Raw genomic sequence first — 27100 nt, forward strand, 5'->3', positions numbered from 1 at the left:
GGAGGGACACGGCGGCATAGCTCGCCCGTCGCCCCCCTGCCCACAGGAGCGGGCCGCGCAAGTGAACGGGGCCGGGGGAGGGGGAAGCTCCGCCCGCAGCGGCTCAGCTCAGAGGCGGAAGGAAAAAGCCGAGCGGCGCCGCCGCCCCCACAGCCGCATCCGGTCCGGCGCTCACGCGGCAGCTCCAGGCGTCTCACGTGCGAGGAGGGGGGGGGGGGAGGAGCCAGTCTGATTGGCCGGGAGTCGGCGCCGCCTGCAACGTCACACCCGTGGCGCCCCGCGGCTTCCGGCCCCGCGTTCCTATGGAGACGCCAGGCCGGAGCCGCGCTGTGTGCATGGGGCAGCCGGGCGGGGCTGTAAGTGACCCGCGCGCGCTCCCCCCCCCCGCCCCCGCGCGCTCCCCCGTCCCCTCCCCCCCCCGCCCTGACGCTCTCCCGTCTCTCCCCCAGGAGCAGCGGTGGTTGCGGGCGGCCCGGGCCTTCGTCTGCGAGACCCTCCGCCTCGCGGGGCCGGGCGGCGGCGGCGGCGGCCCTGAGCAGCTGGCGGACTCGGTGGTGCGGTGCCTGCGGAGCACGTGGGCTGGGCGGAGCGGGGAGCTCCCGCTGGGCTACAGGTAACGGGGTGGCCGCGGGTCCCTGCCCGCCTCGGCCGCGCCCCCTCGTGCCCGCGCCGCCTGCCCCTGGCACCGGGCTGGACCTGGGGGCGCAGCCGAACCCCCGGGCTTGGAGGGGTTTCCATCCTATCCGGGCTTTACCGCCTGCTTCAGCGGCTCTCGGCCTCCCCATGTATAAAGTGCCCTGGCGGGGCTCGTGTCAGTGCCACCCCCAGCTGCTGCCCCTTCCCCCCGCCCCCGCCCCCGCCCCCGGGCATGTCTGGAAATCCGATCCCTGCTCTTGCCCCGCCTCTGTGCGGAGCATCCCCAACTCCCTGCTGCACGTGGGGAACTGCAGGTCCAGGGCCTGATGTAACGGCGTTGAACTGGAGTGACTGTTTCACAAGGTCTGGGTCTGAATGACTGGCCAGGGACAGCACTTGGTTGGCCCTGAAAGTTAGGACAGCCTAGGCGTATTGCTTCTCTGTTCAACGTAGTTAGTGTGACCTAGGCCCATACAGCTAGATCAGGGGTGGGCAAACAGTTTGGCCCAAGGGCCGCATCTGGGTGGGGAAATTGCATGCGGGGCCATAAATGTTGGATGGGGGTGTAGTATGCAGGAAGGGGCTCGGGGCAAGGGTGTACAAGGGGGCTCGGCAGGGGGTTGGGGTGCGGGGGGTGGGCTCCGGCCCTGCGCCGCTTACCTTGAATGTCTCCGGGGTGTCAGCGGCACGCAGCAGGGCTAAGTCAGGCTCCCTGCCTACCCTGGCCCCATGCCGCTTCCAGAAGCAGCCAGCGCCGCAGTCCCTGGGGGAGGGGGTGGGGCAGAGGGCTCTGCATGCTGTCCTTGCCTGCGGGTACCTCCCTTGAAGCTTCCATTGGCTGTAGTTCCCCATTCCCAGACAGTGGTTGCTGCAGGGGGCAGCGCCTGCAGGTGAGGGCAGCATGCAGAGCCCTCTGCCCCACCCCCTCCCCCAGGGGCTGCAGGTGCATGGTGCTGGCCGCTTCCAGGAGTGGCGTGAGGCCAGGGCAGGCAGGGAGCCTTCCTTAACCCCGCAGTGCCACAGGGGTGGCAATCCCGCGGGCCGGATCCAGCCTGCGAGCCATAGTTTGTCCACCCTGAGCTAGGTGGATGGAAGAGGGGGGTGGATTTACTACACCAGTGGAAAAAAACCTTTTGTGTCTGTAGTGAGTGTCTATGCTACAGTGCTACGCAGCGTACCTGCTTTTGTGCCTTTCAGCACTTGTAGTGTTGACATGTCCTAAGTCTCTATGACTCTACAGTCCTGCTAACAGCACATCTGCACTCAGTGGGGGCTCTAGTGTAAACAACATTCCAACATCACAGCTCTTTCCAAAACCCTGTCAGCTAACTGCTAGGTGCAAGTACTTAAAACAACAGCTGGAGCACTGTCTACACTGGAGCTTCCAATGTTGCTGGTGTTGACACTGGTGGGAACTTTTTTCTGAAATTCCCTAACGTAGACAGGGCCTATGTCTGTGGTATTGTTATTGCTAGGCACACATATTAAAACCAGCTGGGTTGGGAATGACCTGACGATGCTGCCCATGTCTCTCATACTTAGTGCTTTGATCAGTCTCAGCATTGTAGAATATTGGGCAAGTTTTCGCTCGTTAACAGTATCTGATGGTGTGCAAAATTTCTCTTAGTTTAAGCTTGGCTACATTCTTAAAGTTGAAGAGAAGAGCCTGAGATCTCTTTGATTTGGCATCTCTCAGCCTCACATCCTTTAAGCAAGGCCAGTTAAGATGAAGATTTAACTCTAAGGTTGGCAGCGTTGTTTTGATCTGTCTCCCCATAAGCAGCACAGAGATTACAGTCAGCTACTCTTCTAGCTACTGGTCAGCACCTCCAAGCACCTTGCTGGGGAAATGGGATCAGTATTTATTTAGAAAGAAGAGTGCCCCTTACAGAGTCATCTACATCACTCACTCCACGTCGTTTCCTTGGTCTTCTCATGGAATCTCCCATTAACATTCTGCCTAAACTGTGGGATAAAGCCCGCCTACGTCTTCTAGGAAGGTTGTTCAGATGAATATATTTTTCAGTCTCTCTTTCCAAATATTTCTCCACAAGTCCTGTGTGTGTCCAGCCATGTGGACAATCCACAGTCCAAAATGGGTTGTGCTTCCTCTGAGGTACTCAAGGGTAAATGTGCTCTCAGGGTAAATGTGGAAATAGATTGTGTTCCTGACACAGTGGCCATTTCAATGTTGAGCCCTGTGTCATGCCATTGAAGTGAGTACTTTCACCCCCAAGACTTCCCATATGGTGGTACAGTCTCTCAGAGGACATTTAATGCTGCATAACTGCAACTGTGCTGAGCCTGACCTCCTGCAGCAAAATGTCTAAATGTCCCTCTTCCCTCCCCAGCTTCATCCTCATCCCTTCATATTATCATTCTTTCCCTTTTCTCCAGCTTTATTTCCATCTCTGACCTCCAGTGTCAACAATGCACACCCTGCTGTAGTCACATGACCTGGAGCACAAGTGAGTTCAAGAAATGGGCTCACCAAGGTGAGGACATCTTGCCCAAACAGAGTGTTCTGCCACGGACTCACCTAATCCTGATTGGCTACCTGACGGATGGAAGAAGGCAGGAGGGGAAAGAGAAGCTAATGGATGGCAACCTGTATGTGCAAGACAACACTGGTTCAATTCCCTGTGAGGTATGGCAGCAGGCAGCTTGAGGGATCCAGCTCTTGGTAACATTTCTGAGGGACCTTGCAGACAGCAGGAGGATTGAAACAATTTCAAAAGATTGTGTAACTTGAGAGATCAAACATGTGTCTTGCGAGGTGAAGGCAGTGAGTTCAAATGCCAGGGAGGAAGGGTGAAATTTGTCAAACCTTTCATTGCTAAAGAGCTAACTACCAAATTTACTGGACTAGGGAATGACTGGGAAGAAGGTTGATCCTATCAATTACCATTGAAGTGTAGTTTCAGTTACTAATTAAATAATGGCACAAACACTTTGAGAGAGAGACTCTGAGAAACTGATGGGACCAACAGTGGTGAGCTTGCTTGAATTACAGGCTGTGGAGTTAAAATTACTGCAACAGGGGAATTATGCTGGGCTTTTGGTGAAGCATGTGATACACTGTATCATGAAATCTTGGCTTGGATGGGGTGTTACTCTGCTGAGGCCTGCCTGGAGGATCTTGAATAAAAGAGGTCTAGATAAATGGCAGCATCTGGAATGGGGGAGAAGAGGGGTGACACTAGTGATGGAGGCCCAGGGCTCTTTGTTTTGCCACTTTTATAAAGAATCTAAGAATGGGGGAAGAGCATGTTAATTATATTTGCAGAGAACACGGCATTGGGATGAGCTTCAAACACTGGTGAAGACAGAGAAAGATTAGAAATATGGTCTGGAAATACCAAGCACTGCCAAAATTTAAATGGCTGTAAATGAATCGCCACCATACCCTGGATGGGGAGAAACCTGGGCCCAGGGAATGCTATTCCTAATGCCCAGCAAATTGCTACTCCTGGTGGAATTCTGCGCCACTGCACATGTGCAAAAACACATGTCCCCCCAAGATTCTCTTTGCTTCCCATAGAAAAATGTTTTTTGTGGGGGAAGTAAAGAGAAGCTGCACCAGTGCTCACTCACACCTCCCGGCAAGAAAAACAGGGTATGTGTCTGGGGATGCCTGGGATGGGGGGGGGGGAGGAAGGAGGACAGAAATGGAGTTCCCAACAGAGCTGCTGGGGTTGGTCAGATCAACCCACAGAAACCTCCCCTGGCTACAGGAAGCTCTGAATTGGGCAGAGGGGGGCTTGGCGGGGGGGTCTGGGTGAAGGAGGTGTGGTTCAGTGGGGTGGGGGTTCCAGGTACGGCAGGGGTGAGGCTTGGAGGGGGGGTTAGTGGCGGGAGGGGTCCCAGATGCACAGGGGTTGGACGGACAGGCAGAGCAGCTCCCCGTACAATGACTCCACCCCGCACTTTCTGGCTCCATCACTCCTCAGCCATGAGGGGTGAGGGTGTCGCTGTACAGGGAGCTGCTCCCTCTGTCTGACCAACCCCTGTGCATCTGGATCCCCCCCCCACACCCTCATCCAACCACCGTCGCTGAGCCTCACCTACCCAACTGAGCCCTCCCATCTTGAGATCACCCAAACCCAGACCCTCTGAGTCCCCTGAATCCCCACTCCGCTGAGCTTCACCCCATGCCTCAGGAGCCCCCTGCACCCAGAACACACACACCCCATCACTGGGCCCTCCTGCACCAACCCCCCACCCCCCTGAGCCTCACCCCCTTCATTGGGAGCCCCCCACACCTGGACCCCCACCCCACTGAGCCCCAACCAGCTGCACCCTGACCCCCCACCCATGAAGCCTCAGTCCCCCAGCACCCAGGCCCCCCGCTGAGTCCCCCAGCACCCAGACTCTCCCCCGCTGAGCCCTAACCACCTTCACCTGGACTCCCCTGCAGAGTCCCATTCCCCCCTGCACCCAGAACCCCACAGTGAGCCCCTGTGTATCCAGATCCCGCCCACACCCCTACCGAGCTGCCGGCAGCCAGGCTGCACCACACAGAACCCTGGTACTCTTGAGGGAATTCTGCACCTAAAAATTTTTTAATTCTTCAAAGTTCTGCATATTTTATTTGTCAAAATAATACAATAACCAAAATAATTCAAAATGGTGTGATTATATTGTGGTATTTTGACAAATAAAATATGCAGATTTTTTTGGCACTGAATTCCCCCAGGAGTAAAATTGCATAGGAGTTTACAAGGCTACATATAGTTTGGGGTCCTCTTGGAGCAAAGAGGGGTTTATTTCTCTACAGATCAATCACTATCACTGCCACTGCTAGGGGAGTAACAAAATGTGCATCTTGCGGGGAACTGATCCCTGCTCTAAAATGAGCTGTGAGAGCTTGTACTGTGTGACGGGAAGGCTGGGTTAATGCTGTAAGTGTCTTAGTTCTGGAGTTGTATTGTGAATATATATCAAATTGCAGCACCTTTTCTTTTTTGGTTTAGCTCCTGCATTTTGAATCTGAGTGGCTGGAGCTACTGTTTCTCTTCCCCAGCTGGGCATACATACCACAGACAAGTCAGGGCTCAGCTGGATACGTGGAAATCCTGGCAGACCCGGTGCCAGTGGATCCTCGACCAAAGAGAGTGGTTGACACCATCCCTGTCTTCTACCCAGCAACAGTTGAACAATTGCTCAGCACCAGGTAAACACTCAATACTCCTAATTCAATGTGTGCAGCTGTTGCTACTGCCATTTGTCACAGGTTCACCCTGCCTCACAGCAAGAACCTGGCCTGTTCAGGGAGATGTTGATTGGGTCAGATCCATGCTAAATGTGTGAGAGAAAAAGTGAGTGGATATAATACAAAACGTATACCTATACTCCAAAAATTTGTTGGGTTTGCATAACTTGGATAAGGTACAGATTCAAACTTTCATGACTCCATAGATTTTATTAACCAAAATAAAACTTAGGAAATAGAAAAGATATGAAGATGACAAAATATAATACATTTAATTTTAAGTGACAGCTCATTTAAATTGTTAATTTAACACAAACAGGTAGCTCTAATGGAGGAGTGAACCACAGTAATCAAAGACACAAGTTGTTGGTAGGTAATTCTAAATTTAAATATTGAACTAATATATATCACAATTCAGAACCTTATTAGATTGGTAATTAAGATAAAGGCCCATTTAAGCTAATCAGAATGTCATCTAAACCCAAATAATCTTTAAAGTTTATAAACTTGGAAACTAAGCAATAAATTTAATAAACACAAATTCAGGTTTATAATTTCAAATTACATCATAGATAAATGGTATGTATTTGTGAAACCTTTTATCTCTTTCACAAAGACCAATAGATTAATTACACCAAATATGCAGAATAAGTCAAAAGCTCATAGTTTCTTTTGACTTTCTCCAGCAAGTGAACCACAGTTAAAATATTCTATATCAGACTAGTTTAAACATTTTTTTATAAGCAGTGGTAATCTTTTTAGCTAACAGATTAGTCATTCAACAGGACATTTTCTTTTCTATATTTTACAGAAAGCTGTAGGCTGTGTGAATCTTAGCTTTTCTTCTGATGTCAGTTTACTTACAGCTTGCATAAGTCATTAATAGGTTTTACTGCTGTAACAGAGCAGGCTATCAGGAGATCTTTATATTGAGGTTGTAATGAGCACACCAGTGTGACTTAGCTGCTTTAGTCATATAATTATTTAAAAATATTTCTAAACAATGAAGTTGAAATGTGTTAGTAGTGACAAATTGTCCATTTAAGTCATATACAAGTTTTATAAGCCAAAGTTTGTACTCTTGAGAACTTGGCTTAACACGAGCATTTGTCATTTGCGTAAAAGCACATGCATAAAAGGAGTCTTTGATACACAACTCCAATATACATGAAATTTTCCAGCAACTCGTTATGGTTCTTCTTGAGATGAGTACATGTTCACCAAGGCCTTTGGTTCATGGTGGTACTGTAGATGGCAGGCAGCTATCAATCTTTTCTTCTCTGGATCTTGCTCATGGGTTCTTTTTCTTTTTTTCTTTTCTTGGATTCAGAAAAGGTAGTTAGTGGCAACGCATAACTTTGGCAAGTTTTTTAGGGTTTACCTGATCCTGGATCTTTCAGATTTCTTTGATTCTTCTTGGCGTATGTGCAACATGCCTCAGGTGGTATGTGACTAGGATTCATTACCAAATTTGATCCGCTGGTTGGATCATTAGCTTCCCCAGGCCAGGTACTGATGGGGACTGCGACGTGATGGTGGCCAGCCATTTGAGTCCCCAACTCTCTTTTGTCCAAGTGATGTTCTTAGCAGATTTTTCTAGTTTCTCCTTCCTCAAGATCTGAAATGTTATTAGCAAATCAAGCAACTGTAATACTTTTTGGTAACGCAGTAGCACCTAGAGTCACCAACCAAGATTTGAGGTCCCATTGTCCTAAGCACTCTATGTACATTTAGTAGGAGACAATCCCTGCTCTGAAGAGCTATCTAGACAAGTTAAGCAAAGAGTGTGAGAAAGGAAGTAGTAAAGTAGCTTGCCACTTTACAGATGGGGAATTGAGGAATAGGGAGGTCGGGTGACTTGGCCAAGGTCCCATGGTTAGTCAGTGGCAGTGTAGGGAACTGAACTCAGATGTCCTGAGCCTCTGTCCAGTAATTCAAATGCAAGGCCATCCTTTCTCTTATCCAGTTTCAAGTTCACATCACCACATTGTCATATTCAGACACCTGATCTCTTGATAAATACAGCATGTTGTTTATCTCTGTCACTTGCAAAATGTTCAATCAGAAACCTAATATTTGCATGTTTAAATGTTTATCTGTTATCTATATCAGCTTTAAATTAGTCTGCTGGTCACTGGTGCCTGATCATCTTGCCAGATTTTTCTTGTTCTTTATAACTGTTTCCTGTTGTAGAATTCCTGTGTGAGTGCATGCCACACTTCTTGGGTCAAGTCAACTTTTGAAGTAGCAGAGATTTGTTTTATGATGATCTAGACTCTTTTGATCTTGTAACAATAAAGATGTAACATACACAACTTTTAAAAAGTTCCTCCTGTTTGTATTCTTAGTCTTTTTCTTATTGCTGTATATCTCCATCTTTGAATAACATCTCTTACCCAGAATTCCACTGTAATCCTCTATTGCTGACTCTGGAATTTTCGTTTTGTCCTGTCGGAACATAAAATTTAATATTCTCACTATGTATAAGATGTGTTTAAAAAAAAAAAAAAAAAGTTAAAAGAACATTATTTCAGTTGCAAAATCAGCCACTTGAAAGTCAGGAAATGCCAGATTTATGCCTATGCAGTTATAATTCAGCCCCTTTGAGCATCCATCCTGTGCACTGAATGAGGCAGCGGTCCTGTGGAAAATTGTAGGTGATCATGTAATTAAACACTTTATCATAATTTTGTTTTGCATTCCTCACTCTCTTGTTTCTGTTATTTCTCAAATAAATCTTGTTTTATTACAAGTTTTGTGTAGTATACTGAAGCGATGATTTAAGGTAAACTGGGACACACTGCTCTTTTAGGGGCAGAGGATTGGGTTTCTGTGAGTTTCCAGTGTCAGGGGCTGGATATCACAGAAGAATGCTTCTTGGGGACTGGGGTGCACCTGTTGTTAACCTGCAAGGTGAAGACAGGGCTGGCGTAGCCTGGAGAAGAGTGCTTAAGTGGATAACAAGTGGGTGGTGGTAGGGAGCTAATGCCCAGCCACCATGAGCAAGGCTACCTCTCGCTAGAGCCAGGGGGTAACAAGTTGACTCTCAGTCTGGGGTGGCCCGAGACCCATTACAGAGTTGTATGGCTTGTTGTTTTTGTAAATCTCAACCCCATCCCTAGGAAGAGAGTGAGTCCACATTACCCCTTTGGGACCTTTTCCTTCCATGAGTAGCATGCTGCACCTCATGTGTGCCTTGGCTTAGTTGTTGGCCTAGTTCTAAGTTCTGCTTCCATCTCTCCTTCCCCCCTTCACTTCCCTGCCCCCAACTTCCTGTAGGGTTCCATGTCAGAAAAGAGCAAAGCTGAATGTGGCAGGTGAGCTGGCCAGACTTAGCACCGTCCTGTGTATCCACCAGAAGACATTCTTTTTCCTCTTTCTGAAGTGCTTCACTTCTGCTGCTTGTGTTCCAGTGCTAGTGCAGGTGAGTCCTTGGGGCTTCGTGTACCTCTGTGCTGGTGCTTTTCAGGCCCTGCCACGAGGTCAGCCTTTTCCCATCTTGATTCTTATTTATCCGTTTATTATTCACAATGATCTTGTATATCTCTGGTACCTTCCATCACAAAGGGTCCCATAGCACTAGATAAACTGCATAGAAGGATCACTGAACCCTGCAGAAATGCAGCCACCATTGAGGTGATGCACAGCTCCGCTTCCCCAGCAAGATTCAGGGCTTGGGCTGGAATGTGGTGCAGCCCTGGGGGCAGGGAAGATATTGGTCTGTATTTCTAGGGACACACTGGCTGCAGGGAAGGTTCTTGTCCAGTGCAGGGTATGCTAATGTTGACTATGCTTTCTCTACTCTAGAAACCTCCCCAGCTAGCTTGGCACCACATGCTCCAGTTGGGCCATGGCTATGTGCTGACAGCATTGAGTGTGTCCGGCCTGAAGGCATCGGGGCACAAGGTATTGGTCACTAGCGTCTCCTCCTGCCTCCTGCCCTACTGTGCAGAGCAGGTGAAGGAGCAGCCTCTGGAAATTGCCTGGCGGGAAGGACCAGTTCAGCCAGTTTCCCCTAAGGCTGCTATGCAGCTTCCCTTGGACCTGACAGATGAGAAGTTGCCAGTGCCAGCCAAAGAGTCCAAGATCCTGTCATACATGGTAAGGAGTTATCCCTCACCTGCACCCTATTCCTGCTTTCAGAACCACCTACCTCTGAATTTCAGCTCCTGCCCTGCAGGGCCCATGGGCGCCATCTGCACTGTGCAATCACATTTTCCCCCAGGCCCTAATGCCCTCTTTGTAAACGCACTACTTTTCTCTGTGTTCCTGCTCCAGGGGATCATCACCCGAGTACTAAACACCCAGGCTGGCCTCTATGAGCTTGATAACAAGATCTGTTTGTGCCTTGCTTACCAGCAGCTGTTGAACTCTGCCCGTGGACTCCGACCAGGAGCATGCGTGGAGGTGAGGTGATGCGGCTGGGAGCTGAAGCTCACCAGGAGATAGGGGTGGCTGAGACACAGACCTGCGGATGGTGGTGTGTGGAGCAAGCTTGGTGTGTAGGGTGGGGGCAGGAGTACTCTAAATCTTTCGGTCAACCGGGGGGTAGTCCAGAACCCAGCTAAATCAGGGATATGGCTGTGCCTGGGCCTGGTCAGAAATGGCTGATAGTAGCTATGTGGTCCCCTGATTCCCACATAGGTGGCAGCAGATCAATGAAGTGCCCCTTGGAGTTGATGAGAAATGTAATGGAATAACAAAGGGCTTTATGCGGGATGAGAGGGTCTTTGGGGAGGGCCAGCAGGGTGTCCACGTTCTCTCTATTAAGTCATGTGTTTGTGTCTCTCAGCTTCGAGATGTCCACCTCCTGCAGAAGCCCCTGGCTTCTTTCCCCTTTGTTGTTGTCCTTGGTGCCTGTCTGCACAGCACTGTCCTTCTCAAGGGTTTCTCAAGGCTCAGCACCTTCCACCAGCCTGTAGCTTCCTCTGGAAATGTCTACATGCAACTGCTCTTCCGGTATAACCTAGGTCTGCCACTCTATCTGTGGCTGGTGAGCCTGTTGGAGATGCTGGAGCAAAGGTGAGGATACTCCTTCCCCAATCCCATTGGGAAGTGGTTGTGCAGGCCATTCAGAGCTCTGCCAGACAAATCTCTGCCCCCCTTCCCTTCCACCCCACACACTTTGTGTCCTTGATGGTTCTGCCTATCCACTGGTTGCTTCACTTTTCTCTCCCAGGGAAGTTGTAGGTTGGTTTCTGTGAGTACTCCTGGGTTCTGTTACATAACATTGTTTTTGTTCTGGAACAGTTAAGATTGCTCAAGTACAACTGCCAACCCAAATATTAAAAAATAAGACATGTAGTTATGTCAGACACCCTACACAGCAGCCAATCCACAGCAATTTACAGCAAGTGCAGTCCGCATCTGTCCCCATTCAATACATATCTATCACATCCTCTGCTAAAACAACTTTTCAGAGTAGCAGCCGTGTTAGTCTGTATTCGCAAAAAGAAAAGGAGTACTTGTGGCACCTTAGAGACTAATAAATTTATTTGAGCATAAGCTTTTGTGAGCTACAGCTCACTTCATATAAATTTGTTAGTTTCTAAGGTGTCACAAGTCCTTTTCTTAAAACAACCTTATAATTGATGCTAGCTACAATCTTCAGTTTTTTGTTCATTTCTTACCTAGAGTCTTGTTTTAAAAAACATTCACACAAGGATATTCATGGTCCTGTCCTTACTTTTAAAGATTTGTTGGTTTTGAATTTAGTGATATTTTGGGGGTATAAGAAGTTCATAGATTATAGCTGAGGGTATCTTTAATTAAAAAAAATATGTATGTATAATAAACATACCAGTGATACTTCCAATCTTCCCTTCGTCATCTGTATTCTCAAGACCTCTAATTATATTGTACTTTATGGAAGCTGTAATATTAAAATGTAGTAAGAGACATTCTTGCAGTAACCTTTGTTTTTTTCAATGTAATTTCTATAGTCTGTGTTTTGAGATTTGTACGTATGTTAGCAATGCGTACTGTTCGTATGTGAAGTGTTTAAGTAGTCGTACATAGTTTATTAACAAACAGTGGTGTACAGTCTATCTATTTTAGGTACAGTAGAACCTCGGAGTTACAGACACCAGAGTTACGAACTGGCCAGTCAACCACACACCTCGTTTGGAACCAGAAGTACGCAATCAGGCAGCAGCAGAGACAAAAAAAACAAAAACAAATACAGTACAAAAAAAAGGAGTACTTGTGGCACCTTAGAGACTAACAAATTTTTTTGAGCATAAGCTTTTGTGAGCTACAGCTCACTTCATTGGAGTACAGTATCATGTTAAATGTAAACTACTATGCTGCTTTCCCTTTATATTTTTAGTAAAGTTTCAAAGTTGTATTAAATCAATGTTCAGTTGTAAACTTTGGAAAGACTCAACTATAATGTTTTGTTCGGAATTCCGAACAATCTCCATTCCTGAGGTGTTTGTAACTCTAAGGTTCTACTGTACCTATATGGCTCCCTTTACCGTAGTATCTGAGTGGTAGGGAAGTACTATTACCCTCATTTTACCAAACTAGCAGATGAGTGACTTGCTCAAAGTCACACAAGAAGCCTGTGGTGGACTCAGTTCTTCCAAGTCCTAGGCTAGGGTTCTAACCATTGACCCATCTTTCCTCTCCTGTTGGCTTTTGGCATGTTATTTGTCTATTTATGAATTTAAGTATATGTTTTTGTGTGGATTTAGAGATGACCACAATTTTCTGAACTGCAACCAAAAGTAAAGTATTCTAGTGGGTTTTGGTCACTGGTGGCTTGAAATTGTTTCTAATGGGTGAAGAAGGCTAGTTCATATTTTTTGTTTTTCAGATCTTATACTTGCATCACTACAAGGCCATCATTAAGATTATCTTAGTGGAGTGTTTGTTTATGAAGGTGATGGAGGATGAATAGGGTAAAGTGCAAATGGACTTGTTTCTGCGTAGTGTGTTTGGCACGACTTATGTGGGTTTCCTAGTTTTTTAATGTTTGGATTGGTAGTTGTGGCTGGCGGGAGAGGGAGTCCTGTTGCCTCAGATACAAGCATGGAGCCAGTTCGGTCGTAGTGTTCTGTCTGCGTGTGGATAATCGAGTGATCTACCAGTAAGAATGCTTGATGAGCATGTGATGTTCCCCTGGTGTTATCTGGACTGGTGCTCTGCTAGGTCATGCCAATCCTCGACTCTGGGAGCCAGCCTTACCCTGCTTTGCTGTGAGAACCCCCATTCCCGGGCTGTTCACACACAGCCTCTGGCATGTAAACTGCTCCCAGCTACGAGAGTGAGCACTTTTGGCCAACCGCTGCTTGGATTGTGCAACCAAATGACACTAGCCAGTATCTCCAGTCCCAGACACAACCCTAGGAACCTCAGTCTTGCAGTGTCCAGTTATGCCCGCTGGATGCTGCAAGCTCATATGAGTTCGTCAGTTTAACAAAGAAATTGATATGTACCAAGCTTGTTATCCCCAGGGGAGTCTCTGACATGCTTCAAACCAAACGTACTGCTTCGGGTAGAATAAACTAATTTATTAATTGCAAAAGATAGAATTTAAATGATTATAAGTCAAAGTACATGTCAGATTTGGTCAAATGAAATAAAAGCAAAATGCATTCTAAGCGGATCTTTACACTTTCAGTGCCCTTACAAACTTAGATGCTTCTCACCACAGGCTGGCTGGTTGCCAGCCAGGCTCTCCCCTTTGATCAGCGCTTCAGTTGCTTGGTGGTGGTGTCTGTAGATGGAGGTAGAAGAGAGAGGAGGAGCATGCCAAATGTCTCTCCCTTTTATCATGTCCTTTATTCCCTCTTGGCTTTGCCCCTCCACTCTTCAGAATCAGGTGAGCATTACCTCATCGTAGTCCCAAACTGACCAAGGAAAGGGAGGTGACTCACTTAAGAGTCCAACAGATCCTTTGTTGCTGCCTAGGCCAGTGTCCTTTGTTCCTGTGAGGCTGGGCTGGGTTTGTCCCATGCATGCCCTGATGAGGTATGAACTGTCCCTCTGCTCCTGGAGAGTTTTTGCCTGGGCTTGTTTTAAGCCATGAGGACACCTTTTCAGTCTCATAACTATATATGTGAAATTACAACTTATACCATTACTATAACTACAATGCTCAGTATATCATGAGCTTTCCAAAGACACCCAACATGAAAAACTTTGCATTGGATACCACACAATCTTATTAAAAGGATGAACATGGGGGACAGGGTGTTCCCCCAAGGTACAGAGTGTCACAGCGTGTGTATAGTCTCTTCTGCTCACTCATTCCAACCAATGCAGTTGCAGCACACAAATTAAGAGTGATGGGATTGGTTGATTTATAGATTCCTGCATTGAGGCCAATAATTTGTGGTTGAACACTAGTGCATATCCTTTAGAAAGACATCCAGTTTGATCTAAAGATTTCAAGTAATGTGGCATCCTTGGTAAGCTGTCCCACTGGGTAGTTGCCTTCACTGTTTAAAAACTTGCACCTTTTGAATTTATCTATCTTCAACTTCCAGCCAGTGGATCTTGTTACGGCCAGTATTGCCAACTCCAGGCATTCAAAAATCACATTAGACCTCCCAATCACAACATGTATTTAAAAACAACAATAATGAAAAGCTGGAATTTTTTAATTTGCCTTCAGAGGGGAGCCACACATACCCAACTTATACATGGGTCATTTCATGTTAAAAATTCAACCTTAAAGGCCCTTACAAAATATAGGTCCTCTGATTGGAGGGGTTTGCCATCTCATAACCTCTGGGTTCTAGGGAGCTGCCATTCTCTCCATCTGCACTCTCTCTCTGCTCCGTCTTGTGTCCCCTGAGTATGTCCGCCCCTCTCATCCTCCCTCTCTACCACCATATTTCCTTCTTATATTTTCCTTAGTCTCATGCCTGCACCTTGCATTCATACATAACTGTGATACAAAGGCTCCTTGGCCCCAGCTTGGAAAGGCTTCATTGTCCTGTAACAGCAACTCCTATCAGGTTTGACAAACACTATACCTAGCACATTGTTCTCATAATATTTGTCTATGAAGAATGTCATATGAGATCTTAAATGAAAGCCAGGATCACACTGATCCTCATAAACATTATATGCACGAGTGATACTCAAGAAGTTATGTATATGTACTAAACATGTTTTAACGTCTGATTCAAGGCAGGGTTGACAAACAGGTTTTGAGTCAGGAAAAGGACATTGACTCACCTGTCTTGCATGTGGCTATGTAAATTAAGTACTGCAAGCCAATACAATGGAAGCCAGATCTGCGTACAGAGTAAATGGGGATGGGAAGACACTGGAGACTAAACCACAGGGCATTTCCCTGTCGGGGTAGGAATGAACTTTGAAGAACATAAATAAATACAATGCACAGAGACGTTTTGTTCGTACACTGAGGAAACCCCTTGAAGAGTGGGTTGGATGCTTGGATCCTGGTATGACTGAAATAGGGTGACCAGAAAGCAAGCGTGAAAAATCGGGATGGGGATGGGGGGTAATAGGAGTCCATATTAAAAAAAAAAAAAAACGCTCCAAATATTGGAACTGTCCCTATAAAATTGGGACATCTGGTCCCTAGACTGAAAACCAGCTGGCTCTGCAAAAGACTGGATCCTTGGGGGGAAATCTACTTTATTAAATAGGAAAAGTAAACATTGATAAGTATGGACCCAGGTTTGTGTTTTATGTTTTTGTTTTATATGTAACCATTTCTGTTTCCATTATCCTTACTATCTCTTAAATCTTAGTCTTTGATAATAAAATTAGGATTGTTTTCACTATAAATGTATCTCAGTGCTGTGATGATCCCAAGTTTTACTAGTCAAGCTTTATGTATTGTATACGGTTCCCTTCGGGACAGCAAACCATTAATTTCTGACAGGTGAGCTGTAGCTCACGAAAGCTTATGCTCAAATAAATTTGTTAGTTTCTAAGGTGCCACAAGTACTCCATTAATTTCTGAGTGTATCCAGTGACAGGAGCTGGATATCACAGGGGAACGCTTCAAAGAGGATTGAGGTGCACTGTTTGGTTAACCTTCAAAACAAAGTGAAGGTTGGCAGAGCCCTAAAGAGATTGTTTGGGTGACTAACAAACTGCTGGTGTCATGTAGCAGGCATCCAGTTAAGCACAAGCAAATCTTCCTCTTGCTGGAGGCGGGGGGGTCCTATGGGTGAGCTATTAACACCTGTATCATTCCTCCTCTCAGGTTTTGCTGTTTTGTTGGACGCCGACAGCTGTTCATCCGCTCTGTCTCTCGAGGCCCTGGAGTAGCCGAGAAGTTTCTTGTCCCCATTCTGAACGCTGTGGTGCCTTCTAAGGCACCAGTGAGAGATGTTCATCGTGAGATCCTAGCAGAAATGCACCGTTGTCCCCTGCAGCAGGTGGGGCCCTGCTCCCTGAGCTCCCTGTTTGTATGAGGGAAGGAGACTCATATTTTTTTTCTTGCTTTTTGTATCATTTAGTATCAGCCCTTGGAGCCCCCATGCCAGGCCCCACCTCTTTCTCTGCTGCGCTCTGTGGTTGAGCAAAGAAGCAAGGAAGCCTTTAATCCATTGCAGCTGCTGTCCCCCTTGGAGGCCCAGCACATGGGCACCCAGGAACTGAATCGCAGACTGGCTTGGTCCTATGATACATTCTCAGCAGAGAGCTTCCAACCCCGAATGGTACGTGCTAAACTCCCCTTGCTATCTGACATACAGGAGCTCCCCTCCTTCTTCCCACCTTGATGCCTGGAAGGTAGGGTTGTGGCTCCTCTCCTCTTGATTGACATGTGGGTACCTCCAGTTGGGGTGGACCCTGCTTCCTGTGCCTGGGATGTAATGAAAGAGGTGGTGGTGGCAAGTTGCTGAGTGTGTCATAAATGGTTACCATTACAGACACTTCAATCCCATGCCCTTCAAGCTTGGGGACTGGTTGATTTTCTTCACAGCTTCCTTTCTTTTGCAGGTGTTGCTGGGGGTGCTGAGAGCTTCCTGTAGCAGCGGCTCTCTTCAGCTGCGGGACAAGAGTGATTCCATCCCCTGTGTGATCTCCCGCAGGGATGGGAGCCCCTTCGCTAACACAGCTCTCATAGGTGCGGCCCACACCACTCCAGTGGGGGATCCTGGCCTCTTGCTGCTTTGCCTGCTGGCCCCAGGGGGTGGGGGTGGGGGTGGGGGGGCACTGAGTTCTCTCCCTACCTTGCCTGCTGGGTTTGGGAGCAAGGACACTGAACTTGCTCTCTCTGCTTTGCTTGTCTGTTGGCTGAGCTCTTCTCTGGTATGTTTGCAGGGTCCCTTTTGCAGGTGGAAACCTACCAGCTTGTGGTGGAGCGATTCCTTCAAAGTGACTTTCCCTCCTGGGAGCAGCTGTGGATCCTGGAACATGTGAGGGGCACAGAAACAAGGCAAGTGCCCCTTATCCTGTGTCCAGGAGCATAAGGCCTTAGCCTCCCAAAAGAAGGAGTAAAGAAGTTAAATGTAAAGTGGGAAATGATCCCCTAGCCTGGGCCACAGTGTCATGTGCCTACAGCTGGGTGCATAGTGCGAAGGGGAATAATCCCAAGAGCCTGGAGAGCAGTTCCAGACCCTTGGCTGGGAGGGAGAGTCACCCTGAAGCCTTGGGTGGGTAGAAGTAAGTGGGGGAGAAGCCCAGTGCTCCTTAGCTTGTGCTCTCACTTGCTCTTGCTGTTTTCCTCCTCACTCGTTTGGTCCCAGAGTAGTGGAAATGCATGTCTGCCATTGTCCTTTACCTGAGCATGCAATGGTTCAGACAGGTCCCTGGTGACGTGTTTGAAGGTTCCTCTGATGCTGTTGAACCTCCTGGCTGTTCCTTTTTTCTCCTCTGGCACCAACCTCTGGAGTTCACCAACATGTGCTCCCCTTAAATCACCCCCCCCCCCCACACACACACACACGCACACAGTTTCTCTCTGTGGAATTCAAGTTCCTGGTGGCTGCTGTTTTGAGGGGGCCATTCCTGTTCTCACCCAGTCCCTCTTTCTCTGTGTCAAATGAAGAGCCAGAGTGATACTGAGTCTGTGCTTCCTGCATCACAAAGCCCTTGAGTGATGAAATACCCCTGCAGTTCCACATCTGTATAGGTATTTATAAAGTTGCCCATTAATGGGATATCTCAGTGACTAAGTGCATCTCCTGTGCTGCCTGCATAAGGTGGGTTCCTCTATCTAGGACAAACCCACCAGCTCTGTCCTGGATACACTAGGTCCAGCGGTCTTCAGCAGGCCTCCACTCCATCCGTTCCTGCTGTCTGAGTCTTTGGCCAAGGCTCCCTCTCTCTGCTGGCCGCCTAGTTTGGAACCTCCCTGCCTACTAAGTTGGAGATGCGATGATGTCTCCTCTTGGCCCCTCTTCTCGCTACAGGCTGTATGTGCAATTCTGCTTTGAAGATGTTCAGATTCTTCATATGCCTGAGGTGCAAATCCAAGAGGGTCCCACAAGCAATAACAGTCCCTGGTTGGGGAAAAAGGATGTTTGCAGCTCAAAGGTTGAGCTGGGATCTCCAGAGGCAAAGCAGCCAAAGTTGGAGGGGACCCGCCCAGGAGCTGGCTCTGAAGAGGGCTGTGATAGAGGCCAGAGCAGTGCCAGAGGAACCAGCTGCATGTCTCGTCTATTCCTGGTCACCCAGAAAGAGGGGCTTATGTCACGCAATTACCTGCCAGCTGCAGAAGGAGATGGAGAGGGGCAGGAGCTGCAGCTCAGCTTCCAGGCCACCGTACTCTGGATGGACAAACCTCGGCTCTGGGGGCATCCCAGGGAAATTGGGAACCTGCCAGAGCTGGAGCAGAGCAACCATCAGAGGGAGGACAGCGAGGCACAGCAGAGGGTAAGGGAGGGCTGGAGGAAGCCAAGGGGGTGGCCTTCCAGTTAGGGTGTGAGCTGGATTTTGGTATGGGGAGCCTACCTGAGGTTCAGGGGAGCCAGGTCCACAGAGAGTGGGAGGATGGTTGTCTCTTGATCACTGATGTTTGGGAATGCAAGGGGTTCCCTCCCAGCCCACCAGGAACAGCTCCACTTATCCCCTCTCTCTGCCCTGCAAGTGTTCCCCTTCCTATCCCCCACAGGGCACACCCCACAATCCTTTGTAATCCAGCCTCTCCCTGCAAGGGCACTTTGCCTTCTCCCTGCACCCTGGGGGGCTGTGCTTTCACTTCCCTTTGCCCACTCCCACCATGGTGAGCTCTGCCTCCCACCTCCCTTACCAGTGACCCTCCCTCATCATCTTCTCTTGTCCCATTCCAGGTGCTGCTGCTTTTTATGGGGAGATCACTTCGATGGTTCTCATTCCTGCACCCAGATGGGCTGTACCAGCTTATTGTGCCCCAGTGTTCGGTAAGGATGGGCCTTGGTGCTGCCCCCTGCCACAGTGTGGGACTCCAGAGCTGGGGCTTGCTCTTCACCCCCACCTCATCTTTTTATCACTCTCGGAATAGCTTGTCACACTTTGGCTCACCAGAGGCATCTCCTGCAATTGAAATCCTGCTCTCCCTGTGGCCATGAGAGTGTTAAGGGAAGCACATTAACCCCTTCTCTGCTGGAGGAGGGGGAAGCTAATGTCCTGCTGGACTCAGTGTTGTGCTGTTAGTGACACATCCACTTCCCTGAATGACAAATGGAATGGCCAGGATGGTGCTGTCCCTTACACCACCTACAGACTCAGCAGTGGCTCCCTGGAAGGCAAAGAGTTACAGCAAAGGAGACTAAGCACCTTCTAGCTTTGGGGCTCATATTGCTGCCTCTGACCCATAGGCAGAGTAATCTGCTTCACCATGTGTTACACCAAAATCATCAGGAGTCTCTAATGGCTTTTCTACTACTGCTCCCTGGGCCCCCTCTTTTTCCATCTATGCTTGGGGCCCTCTCCCCTGCTGATCTCTCCTCTTGCCTCCTTTGATGTGCCTCCTGCACTGTTGTTCTCACAGGACTTCGGGGTGTTTGAGCGGCCCTGTCTCTCGCTGTTGCAAGGGAGGCTTCTGAACCAGTCGGGTTGCCCCTCGTGTCTGCTAGTTTCAGATACCTGGCACCTGCAACATGAGTCCTGGATCTCCTGCCTGGCTCAGCCCCAGGTATGAGCATCTTATAGCTCTGGGTTTCCATGGGTGACTAGTTCTTCCCAGGGGATCTGGGTCAGGAGATCATACAAAACACCCATGGGCACCACAGCGGGCTTTGGCACTTCTCACAGAAGTGAAGAAAACACTCCCCGCAAGCCTTCCTGCCCTGAAACCAATGCTGAGGAGTGGTAGCCTCTCAGCTTTGCACAGTTCTGTGCTTCATGACCTCAAGGATGGATGTGATTATGGGCGTTGGGTGGAGCTGGTCCATATTGGTGGTGGGTGCATATTGTAATCCTGTTAAATCTGTATCTCCTCCTTTTCCAGAAGATCCCAGGGTCAGAGTGGGCAGGAATGGGGCAGACAGTCTTCTCCATTCCAGAGCTACTAAGCAACAGGTATGTTGGTCCTTCCTCTGCTGTGGTGTTAGGGTCACTGAGACATGACCACCACTTGGGAAATGGGGTCAACGCTGGCTCCTAGTTAGGAATGCACTTTACTCGGCCACCTGCACCAACCCCTGCAGTGCAGTGGGGTTTCTTTGGAAATCTTCCTCATATGTAAGTGCTGGCCTGACCTGACCCGACCCTATCTAGCATATAATATGTAACAAGATCACAAGTGAGATACCTTCCGAATGGGACCCCAAAACAGTGTGGGCTGTTGAGGGTGTGGAATTGGGTGCTACCTTCTGCTGCCTGTTCAAAGGCTATTGAATGGGGCTGGAATCTGATCTTTTCAAAGTGTGTTTAAATATGAATGAAGTGACTTTGTCCGTGCAATGAAGCCCTTACTAGGCTCCTACAGTAAGGCCGATTTCCCCTCCCATCTCTACACCTGCCCAGCTTCTAACTTGGATATATAAATCCTCTGCTTTTCCAAAATCTTATTTAGCTAAGTTTCTAGGGCTTGCCTTCAGAATGTCTCCTCCCCGACCACACCCCAGGCTCTGATGCCTCCCTCCCCCTACTTTCCTGTTGCTTTTGCTCCTGCTTCTCCAGATTCAGCAGCAAGGAAGTGTGTGCAGGGAACCATGTACTCTACTTTTGTGGGTGTAGGCTTGATCTGAACTAGCTCCACAGAAGCCTGTATTCCAAGTTCTGTTTGCAGCCCACATGCTGCAGCACCAGGAATCAGTCCCTCAGTGGGAGCCAGGTGTACTGCGTCCTGCTGTATACTAGCCTCACTACACACTGTCTATAATGTGACTGAGAGTTGTGGCATCTTCCGGTGGGGTTTATCCCTATCAGCTGCTAAAGACCTTTCACTCTTACCATGGCAGCTGCAGTCTTGAGTCCCTTGAGCTTATGGCCCTCTCCTAGGTTTATTGGGAAGGGGCTGGAGCATGGTCTGCTCAGGGATGGGCTTCAGAACGTGCGTCTCATCCGATGAAGTGAGCTGTAGCTCACGAAAGCTTATGCTCTAATAAATTTGTTAGTCTCTAAGGTGCCACAAGTTCTCCTTTTCTTTTTGCGAATACAGACTAACACGGCTGCTACTCTGAAACCTGTCACTCTGTCTTGACCTTCAAATGTGCTATATGCACCCACTGTCATCTCAGGGATTCCCTGTGAATCGGGGAGCTCATGGGGTGAGATGGATAAGAATCTTACATGTTGAAAGCTTGTGTTCCTAGCCCCACTGTCTGGCTGGTGCAGAAGCAAAGTATAGCTGAATTGGATAGGCCCCTGATGGAAGGCAGGTGAAGTACAGTTGTTGAACAACAGTGATGCCTCCACTGCAAAGGGCTGTCATAAATCCCCCCCCCCCCCCCGCCCCACTTAAAACCCTGCCCTCATCTCTCCTATCCCAGCTCTTATCCTGCCACACACCCTTGTCTGTTGCTCTACCACGTCACTTCCTAGGCTAGACAACATTCCACATAACCTGGACCAACACAAACACCAACGAGGCCCAAAGAATCATGGGGCAGAATTCACACCGTGTACGTAATGCCCTGGTGTGGTCATGGCCCTGACGATGTCCAGAGGGCCCTGGGACAGATGAGCTCAGGTGAAGGTGCTGAAGTGTCTGTGCCTTAAATTTCCTCTGTTGCTAGAACCTCAGAGTGGGGCATCTCTTCAGCCATCAGGCTCTGCCTCTGGTCTCTGTGGCAGGACAGAGCCCCTGATTCTTTGCTCTGCTCTCAGTTTCACAGGCTCCCTTGTCTCTTTCTCTGGTGAGATAGTGGAGCGGACCTTGTGTGCTTCCCCTGGGAATGAAAAGCTCTCTGTACCCTGCAGCATGCAGCGGCAAAAAGGTCAGCACATCTGCCTCTGGCGATGCTTGGTCCCCTCTGCACTGTGAGGAGATAAGACACTAAGCCCCATTCTGTGTGTGTATGCTAGGGGTAAGGGAGAACATGCCAGGGTACTGCAGCCCTGTCTGTGTGTCAGAGGGCCAGAGAATTCCACCCTGTGCCTTTGTGCATTCCAGGGTTGGACACCATGCCCTGGGAAGGGGTGGCGGTGCTGCTGTGTCCCATTGTGAGTATGTGTGTCAGGGATGGGATGGGGCATTCTGCTCTGGTGCCTGTGTGTGCCATGGAAGGGGGTGCTCTGCCCTGGTACATGTGTGGGGTTGGGGCACCGTGTCCCATTTTGTGTGATGGAGGGACCAGGACTCTGTCCCCTGGGTGTGTTGGGAGCAAGTGAAAAGGTACTTGGTCTTGAGGTGAATGTGGGGGAGGGAAGGTGCATAGGCCTATGTGTACAGGAGGAAGCAGGGAGTGCTAATGTATGATTGTGGGGACTGGCTGCTGTGTGGGGTAGGGCTACTGAAATTAGCCTGTAGGAGGGCAAGCTGGGAGTGGGATAGAGCAGCTGCTGGTGAGCTCATTGTGTCCTTGGCCTTCTGCATGCCTAGGGACCGTCCTGCCCTGGGATCACAGTGTGAAGCTGAGTGTCTCAGCTGCTCCTGGCTCCTCTGTTGTGCTGGATGTTTACATAGCAGTTGCCTACCTTCAGCATCTCTGGGGTTTGCTGCCTGGGGCCAAGATTCTCTTCCAGAACCTGCAGCGCAAAATCTCCAGGTACGTCTAGTCCCTGTAAAGCTGTCAGCCCAGATCTAGACTCAGACACTCCCTTTCCCCAGCCACACAGGTACACATCTCCCTGCCACCATCCATCTTGGCCCGTGGTCTTGTGATCTGACCTGGACTCAAATGGCCACATCCTTCTCCCTGTCCTCATCTCTTGCCCCCCTTCCTGCTTGATCTACTGTCCTTTCTCCCTTCCTCCTGTTCAGCTACTACTCCCACTCTCATAGGCCATGCCAAAGGCAAAAGGAAGACCCCAGCCCATCCTGACAAAGGGGCCTCCTAGAGCTGCCTCTAATGTTTTCTTTTTATGTTGCAGGTTCCACAATGTTTATTGCACATACATTGCCTCCAGCTGCATCAGCATCCTGGCTCTGCCGCCCCCCTGCTTGCTCCTTTCCTCCAAGTGAGTCTGGGCTCTGCCTCGCTCTTCTCCAGGGGAATTTTTCTCCATGGCGGGTTATTCACATTCTTCTTTTCCAGTTCTGCAGGTATAGCCTCCAAGTCCCCTGCAGCCACGTCTGCCTCACTGGTGTTTCTGTCCAACCTGCTGCTTCAGCCTCACAGCCTGTCCCAGGGCCAGATCCTTTGCAACTTGTCCTGTGTCCTGGCTTTGTCTCTGCAGTGGATCTGCTCCGTCTGCAGCAGCATCTTCAGAGAGGTACCCAAAGTGCCCACAGGGATCATTGCAGGGGAGCCCTTTTGGGAGTGGTGTGCTTTCCACTCAGAGACCATTAGCTGTCTTACTGAGTCTGCTCTCTGCTCGCTGGGAATCTAGCCCTTGTCAGATACTGTGTCGGAGAAATTGATACTTCCTGACCTTTCCCAATGCTAGAGCCTCCTTTCCAGTGTCTAGCATTAATGCCTCATATACAATAGCGCCACAACAGAAAAGGCCCAAACTGCCAGTTTCAGAGATGCATGTGACTCTGATGTGTGGCTTAGCCACAGGCTGGACTGGCTCTGGGCTGAGTGGGTGGGCTGTGCTCTGCCTTCCCAGTGCATACTCCATTCCTGTGGGAGGGTTTCAGTCCCACTCAAACCCTTAGCCCAGGGGCCCTCAGCCCCTGGGGGGGGGGGCTCCTTCCACTTGAGACACTGTCCCAGGGACTGCAGTTAACAAGCTCTTTAACTTAGGGGGGCACAGGGAGCGTTGGCTTCTCCCTCCACTCCCAGCTCTGATTTCTGCTCTTGCTTCAGGGGAGGTGCAGCCGACACAGCCCACCCTGCCCATCGCACACAAGAGTGAGTCAAGCCAGTGCCAAGTAAGTACTGCGGGGCAGGGAGTGGGTAGAGGTGGGTGGGAGGAAGCAGAGACCACCACGCTAGGGGAGTGAGAGCAGTTGATCCAGTGAAGGCAGGTTGAGAACAGATGACATGGATGGAACAGCCAGTTAAAACTCTGTGTCACTTCCCTTTGGCGTGAGCACAGCCCTCCTTCCCCCACTGAGCTCACATGTGCCTGCTCTTCACACTGACCTTGCCATTGTCTCTGTTCATCTGTGCTTGGCCTGTAGGATCCTGGTGGAGGATGGAACAGGTGAGGCTCTGGTGCTGTGCAAGAACCAGCAGGTGGCTGCAGTGTTGGGCCTGAGCCCTGTGGAGTGGAAAGCTGTGCAGAGCAATGTGCAGAGAAGGGGCAGCGTTTTCATTCAGCACGGAGGAGCCAATTCCAGGCCTGGGGTAAGTGGCTTATTCTGGCAGCGGCCGTGGTGCTGGGCCTGAACCTCAGTTGAGAGGGAGTCCACCGAGTCCTATGTAGCTATCTGGCTCGCTCCACAGGTTCACTGACTGTACTCTGGTTCCTTCCTCAGTGTGTGGAGGAGCCTGAAGACCTCATCACCTGCTACCTGAGGAGCCTGTGTAGGAGCCGTGCCGCCTGCCGGCCCATCCTGCTGGCTTTCAGCCTCGACAGGAAGCCCTCAAAGGTTCCCCAGCCAGGTGCGTAAGTGCCCTCAGCTCTCACCATCAGCCTCAAGTGCTGCTTGACTGGGCAGGAAAGAGTCACCCTACCAGCTGGATGGAAGAATCCTCCCAGCAGCCAGGAGGAGGAGGGTGCGCAGGCCACCTCTCTTGAGCCAGCCCAGGGGAAATTACCCAGGGCATCAGTCCTGCCAGTATCCACAAATCAAGGTCCTCTGACTTCAGCCAGGCTGTGTGGGATGTTGATTCATGTGCTTTGGGAAGGGTTGTGGCATGGCTTGGTGGATTTATGGTTAGAAAAGTGACCATGCTGTCTCCCAAAGGTCAGACTGCTGTGGGAGGGAACGTGGTGCTGCCAATGTCAAGTTCTGTCAATGATCCCAGAAAATGAATTTTTGTGCTAAAATTTTTAGCAGGATAGTTGTCACTCTTAGACTTCAGTTAAAGATCTGGGGAGGGAGAAGAGGGGAGTTAATCTGCCTTTTTTGGCTTCTTTCTGATTTAGAGAGAGACTGGAAAGCTTATTGCTAAGAATTGTGTGTTTGTCTTTTCTGTCCTTACTGGAGAGCTCTGTGGAGAACTGGAGCTTTTTCTTGTGGAGTATTCTCACTCCTGGAATGAGTTTCCAATTCTCCAGGTTCCTAACACACAGATCTGTGATCTTAGGAAGCTGTAAGATCCTGATATCCGACAAGAGCAGGTCAAGTCAAGACTTGGATTGGAGTTTGCTGGCAAGATCCCAGTGTGCATAGTGCTGGCACCTCAGGGAGATCTTCCACCAATCAGTATTGATCCCAATGCCACACTGGTGCAGAGGGGTGCTGTGTGCTGGGAGCCTCTCCTCTATCAGCTGGCAATGACCTCAGGGCTTTAGCGTGCTGCCAAAGTGGTACCATGCTGCAGTGTTGGTCTGGGTGACTCAGTGAGGGTGCTGTCCTGCTAGAGATGACGTCTTTCACGTGAGGTGTAAATTCCTTGTTTGTAAAGCTGGTGCTGGTATTAGTGGGAGTAGGTGCCTATCTGTGTACACCTGCTGGGTGAGCAGTGCATAGCTCTTAATTCTTACATGCTGACTTTGGTCATAAAAAGTGAAAATGCTCTTTCCCTCAGAATGAGAGCATTGGTTTCCATAGCCCAGCATTCTGCCTTCCTCAGTCTCTCTGCAGTTGGTTGGTTACAGTGTTCACTTCTTGCCCTTCACTGCTGAGCATCTCTTAAACAGCTGCTGCAGCCCACTTCAGGGTCTTATGTTGCCGTAGTGTGCTGGGTGAGTGGATGGAATGTGAGTTCATCAGTGGGCTACTTGTATTTTCTTTCTCCTTAGATTCACTGCAGCTGAGAAGGTTTCTGTGTGGTGAGATGGAGTTTGTGTCCCGAGTGGGAGCTCGACTGAGCTTGACATGCCTGAACATCCAGGAGGCAGATCCCAAAGTCTTGTGCGGTCTGAGCAGCAAGAGGATCAAAACATCGATTGGTCACTCAGCTTGAGGCCTGGTCTCTTACCTCTGTCCATAGGAAAGGAATGAGAGAGCCTCTGATACAGCTTGGCAGCGTGTGTGTTCTGGCTGAAACTACAGGCTGTGGGCTACGACTGGAGCATTTGTTGTTAGGGCTTTTGGGTCAGTGATTGAGGGGTGGAATTGATTGTATGTTTCCTGAGAGAGGTCATTCTGGGACTCTTGACACGGCCAATTGAGGGCTAAAAATCTGAGAGTGGCAGGTGCTCATCCCCTCTTAGCACTCAGCCGTGGCTTACAAACGTAGCACTCAGTTTGTGTGTATTTTACAGTATAATATCTAATGTAAATAAAAGTATTTTTAATAAAACTTTAAGAATGCCATGGGTGTTTGTAGAGAACTTGGGCAGAAGAGCATTTGTACCAGATTTGAGAGCTAGGTACAGAGCTGCCTAGATTGGCTTGCCTGCCTGAGAAATCAAACAGCAGTAATGGGGAGGGGGGCACAAAATCAAAGCTGAAATTAGCAGCCCCCGTAGAAAATGGTTTGAAAAGCATCTGGGCCTCGATTCAAAGGGGATTTAGGCAGTGCAGTGCCAATCATAGGCCCCTGCTACCCAGTGGAATTCTCAGCCCGAAGACAGGCTCCCCTTGCATTGTATGGGGCAGCAAAGCACCTAAGGAAGGGCTTTTCGGCAAGCTGAGCCAGGAGCTGCGTAAGGGTGCTAGGAGTGACGTGCAGAGGAAGGGGGTGGACTGGCTGGGTGCCTTGCTTTCCTCAGCCCAGAGTTATGATC

At 49.3% G+C, this 27100-nt stretch overlaps 1 protein-coding gene across 3 annotated transcripts; it reads left to right on the forward strand.

Annotated features, from left to right (window-relative positions):
* Positions 1-79: 79 nt before the first annotated feature.
* CTC1 (CST telomere replication complex component 1) lies at positions 80-26676 on the forward strand. 3 transcript variants are annotated; one of them, XM_038387471.2, is made up of 24 exons: positions 80-356; positions 450-613; positions 3034-3283; positions 5610-5809; positions 9128-9272; positions 9656-9949; positions 10127-10255; positions 10641-10870; positions 16041-16215; positions 16297-16497; positions 16781-16907; positions 17105-17219; positions 18196-18658; positions 19075-19164; positions 19755-19898; positions 20214-20284; positions 22037-22146; positions 22752-22917; positions 23243-23329; positions 23407-23584; positions 24124-24188; positions 24441-24606; positions 24738-24864; positions 26171-26676. In XM_038387471.2, exons 1-24 carry the CDS (start codon positions 303-305, stop codon positions 26332-26334), a joined length of 3915 nt encoding a protein of 1304 aa, XP_038243399.1. In that variant the 5' UTR covers positions 80-302; the 3' UTR covers positions 26335-26676. The 3 variants fall into 3 exon arrangements, with proteins under 3 accessions (XP_038243399.1, XP_043368592.1, XP_043368598.1); XM_043512657.1 differs by lacking the exon at positions 23243-23329 and having other exon boundaries at positions 174-356; XM_043512663.1 differs by lacking the exons at positions 80-356; positions 450-613; positions 3034-3283 and adding an exon at positions 3342-3628.
* The last annotated feature ends 424 nt before the right edge of the window (positions 26677-27100 follow it).

Source organism: Dermochelys coriacea, chromosome 1 (assembly GCF_009764565.3).
Source record: "Dermochelys coriacea isolate rDerCor1 chromosome 1, rDerCor1.pri.v4, whole genome shotgun sequence".
Classification (NCBI taxonomy): Eukaryota; Metazoa; Chordata; order Testudines; family Dermochelyidae; genus Dermochelys; species Dermochelys coriacea.

Bases quoted from the DNA above. Each gene is read 5' to 3' on its own strand.
- CTC1 (XM_038387471.2), top strand. From the start codon at position 303: ATGGAGACGCCAGGCCGGAGCCGCGCTGTGTGCATGGGGCAGCCGGGC. The intron at 614-3,033 runs GTAACGGGGTGG...CCTTTTCTCCAG, and splicing joins GAGCTCCCGCTGGGCTACAG to CTTTATTTCCATCTCTGACC. The intron at 24,189-24,440 runs GTAAGTACTGCG...CTTGGCCTGTAG, and splicing joins GTGAGTCAAGCCAGTGCCAA to GATCCTGGTGGAGGATGGAA.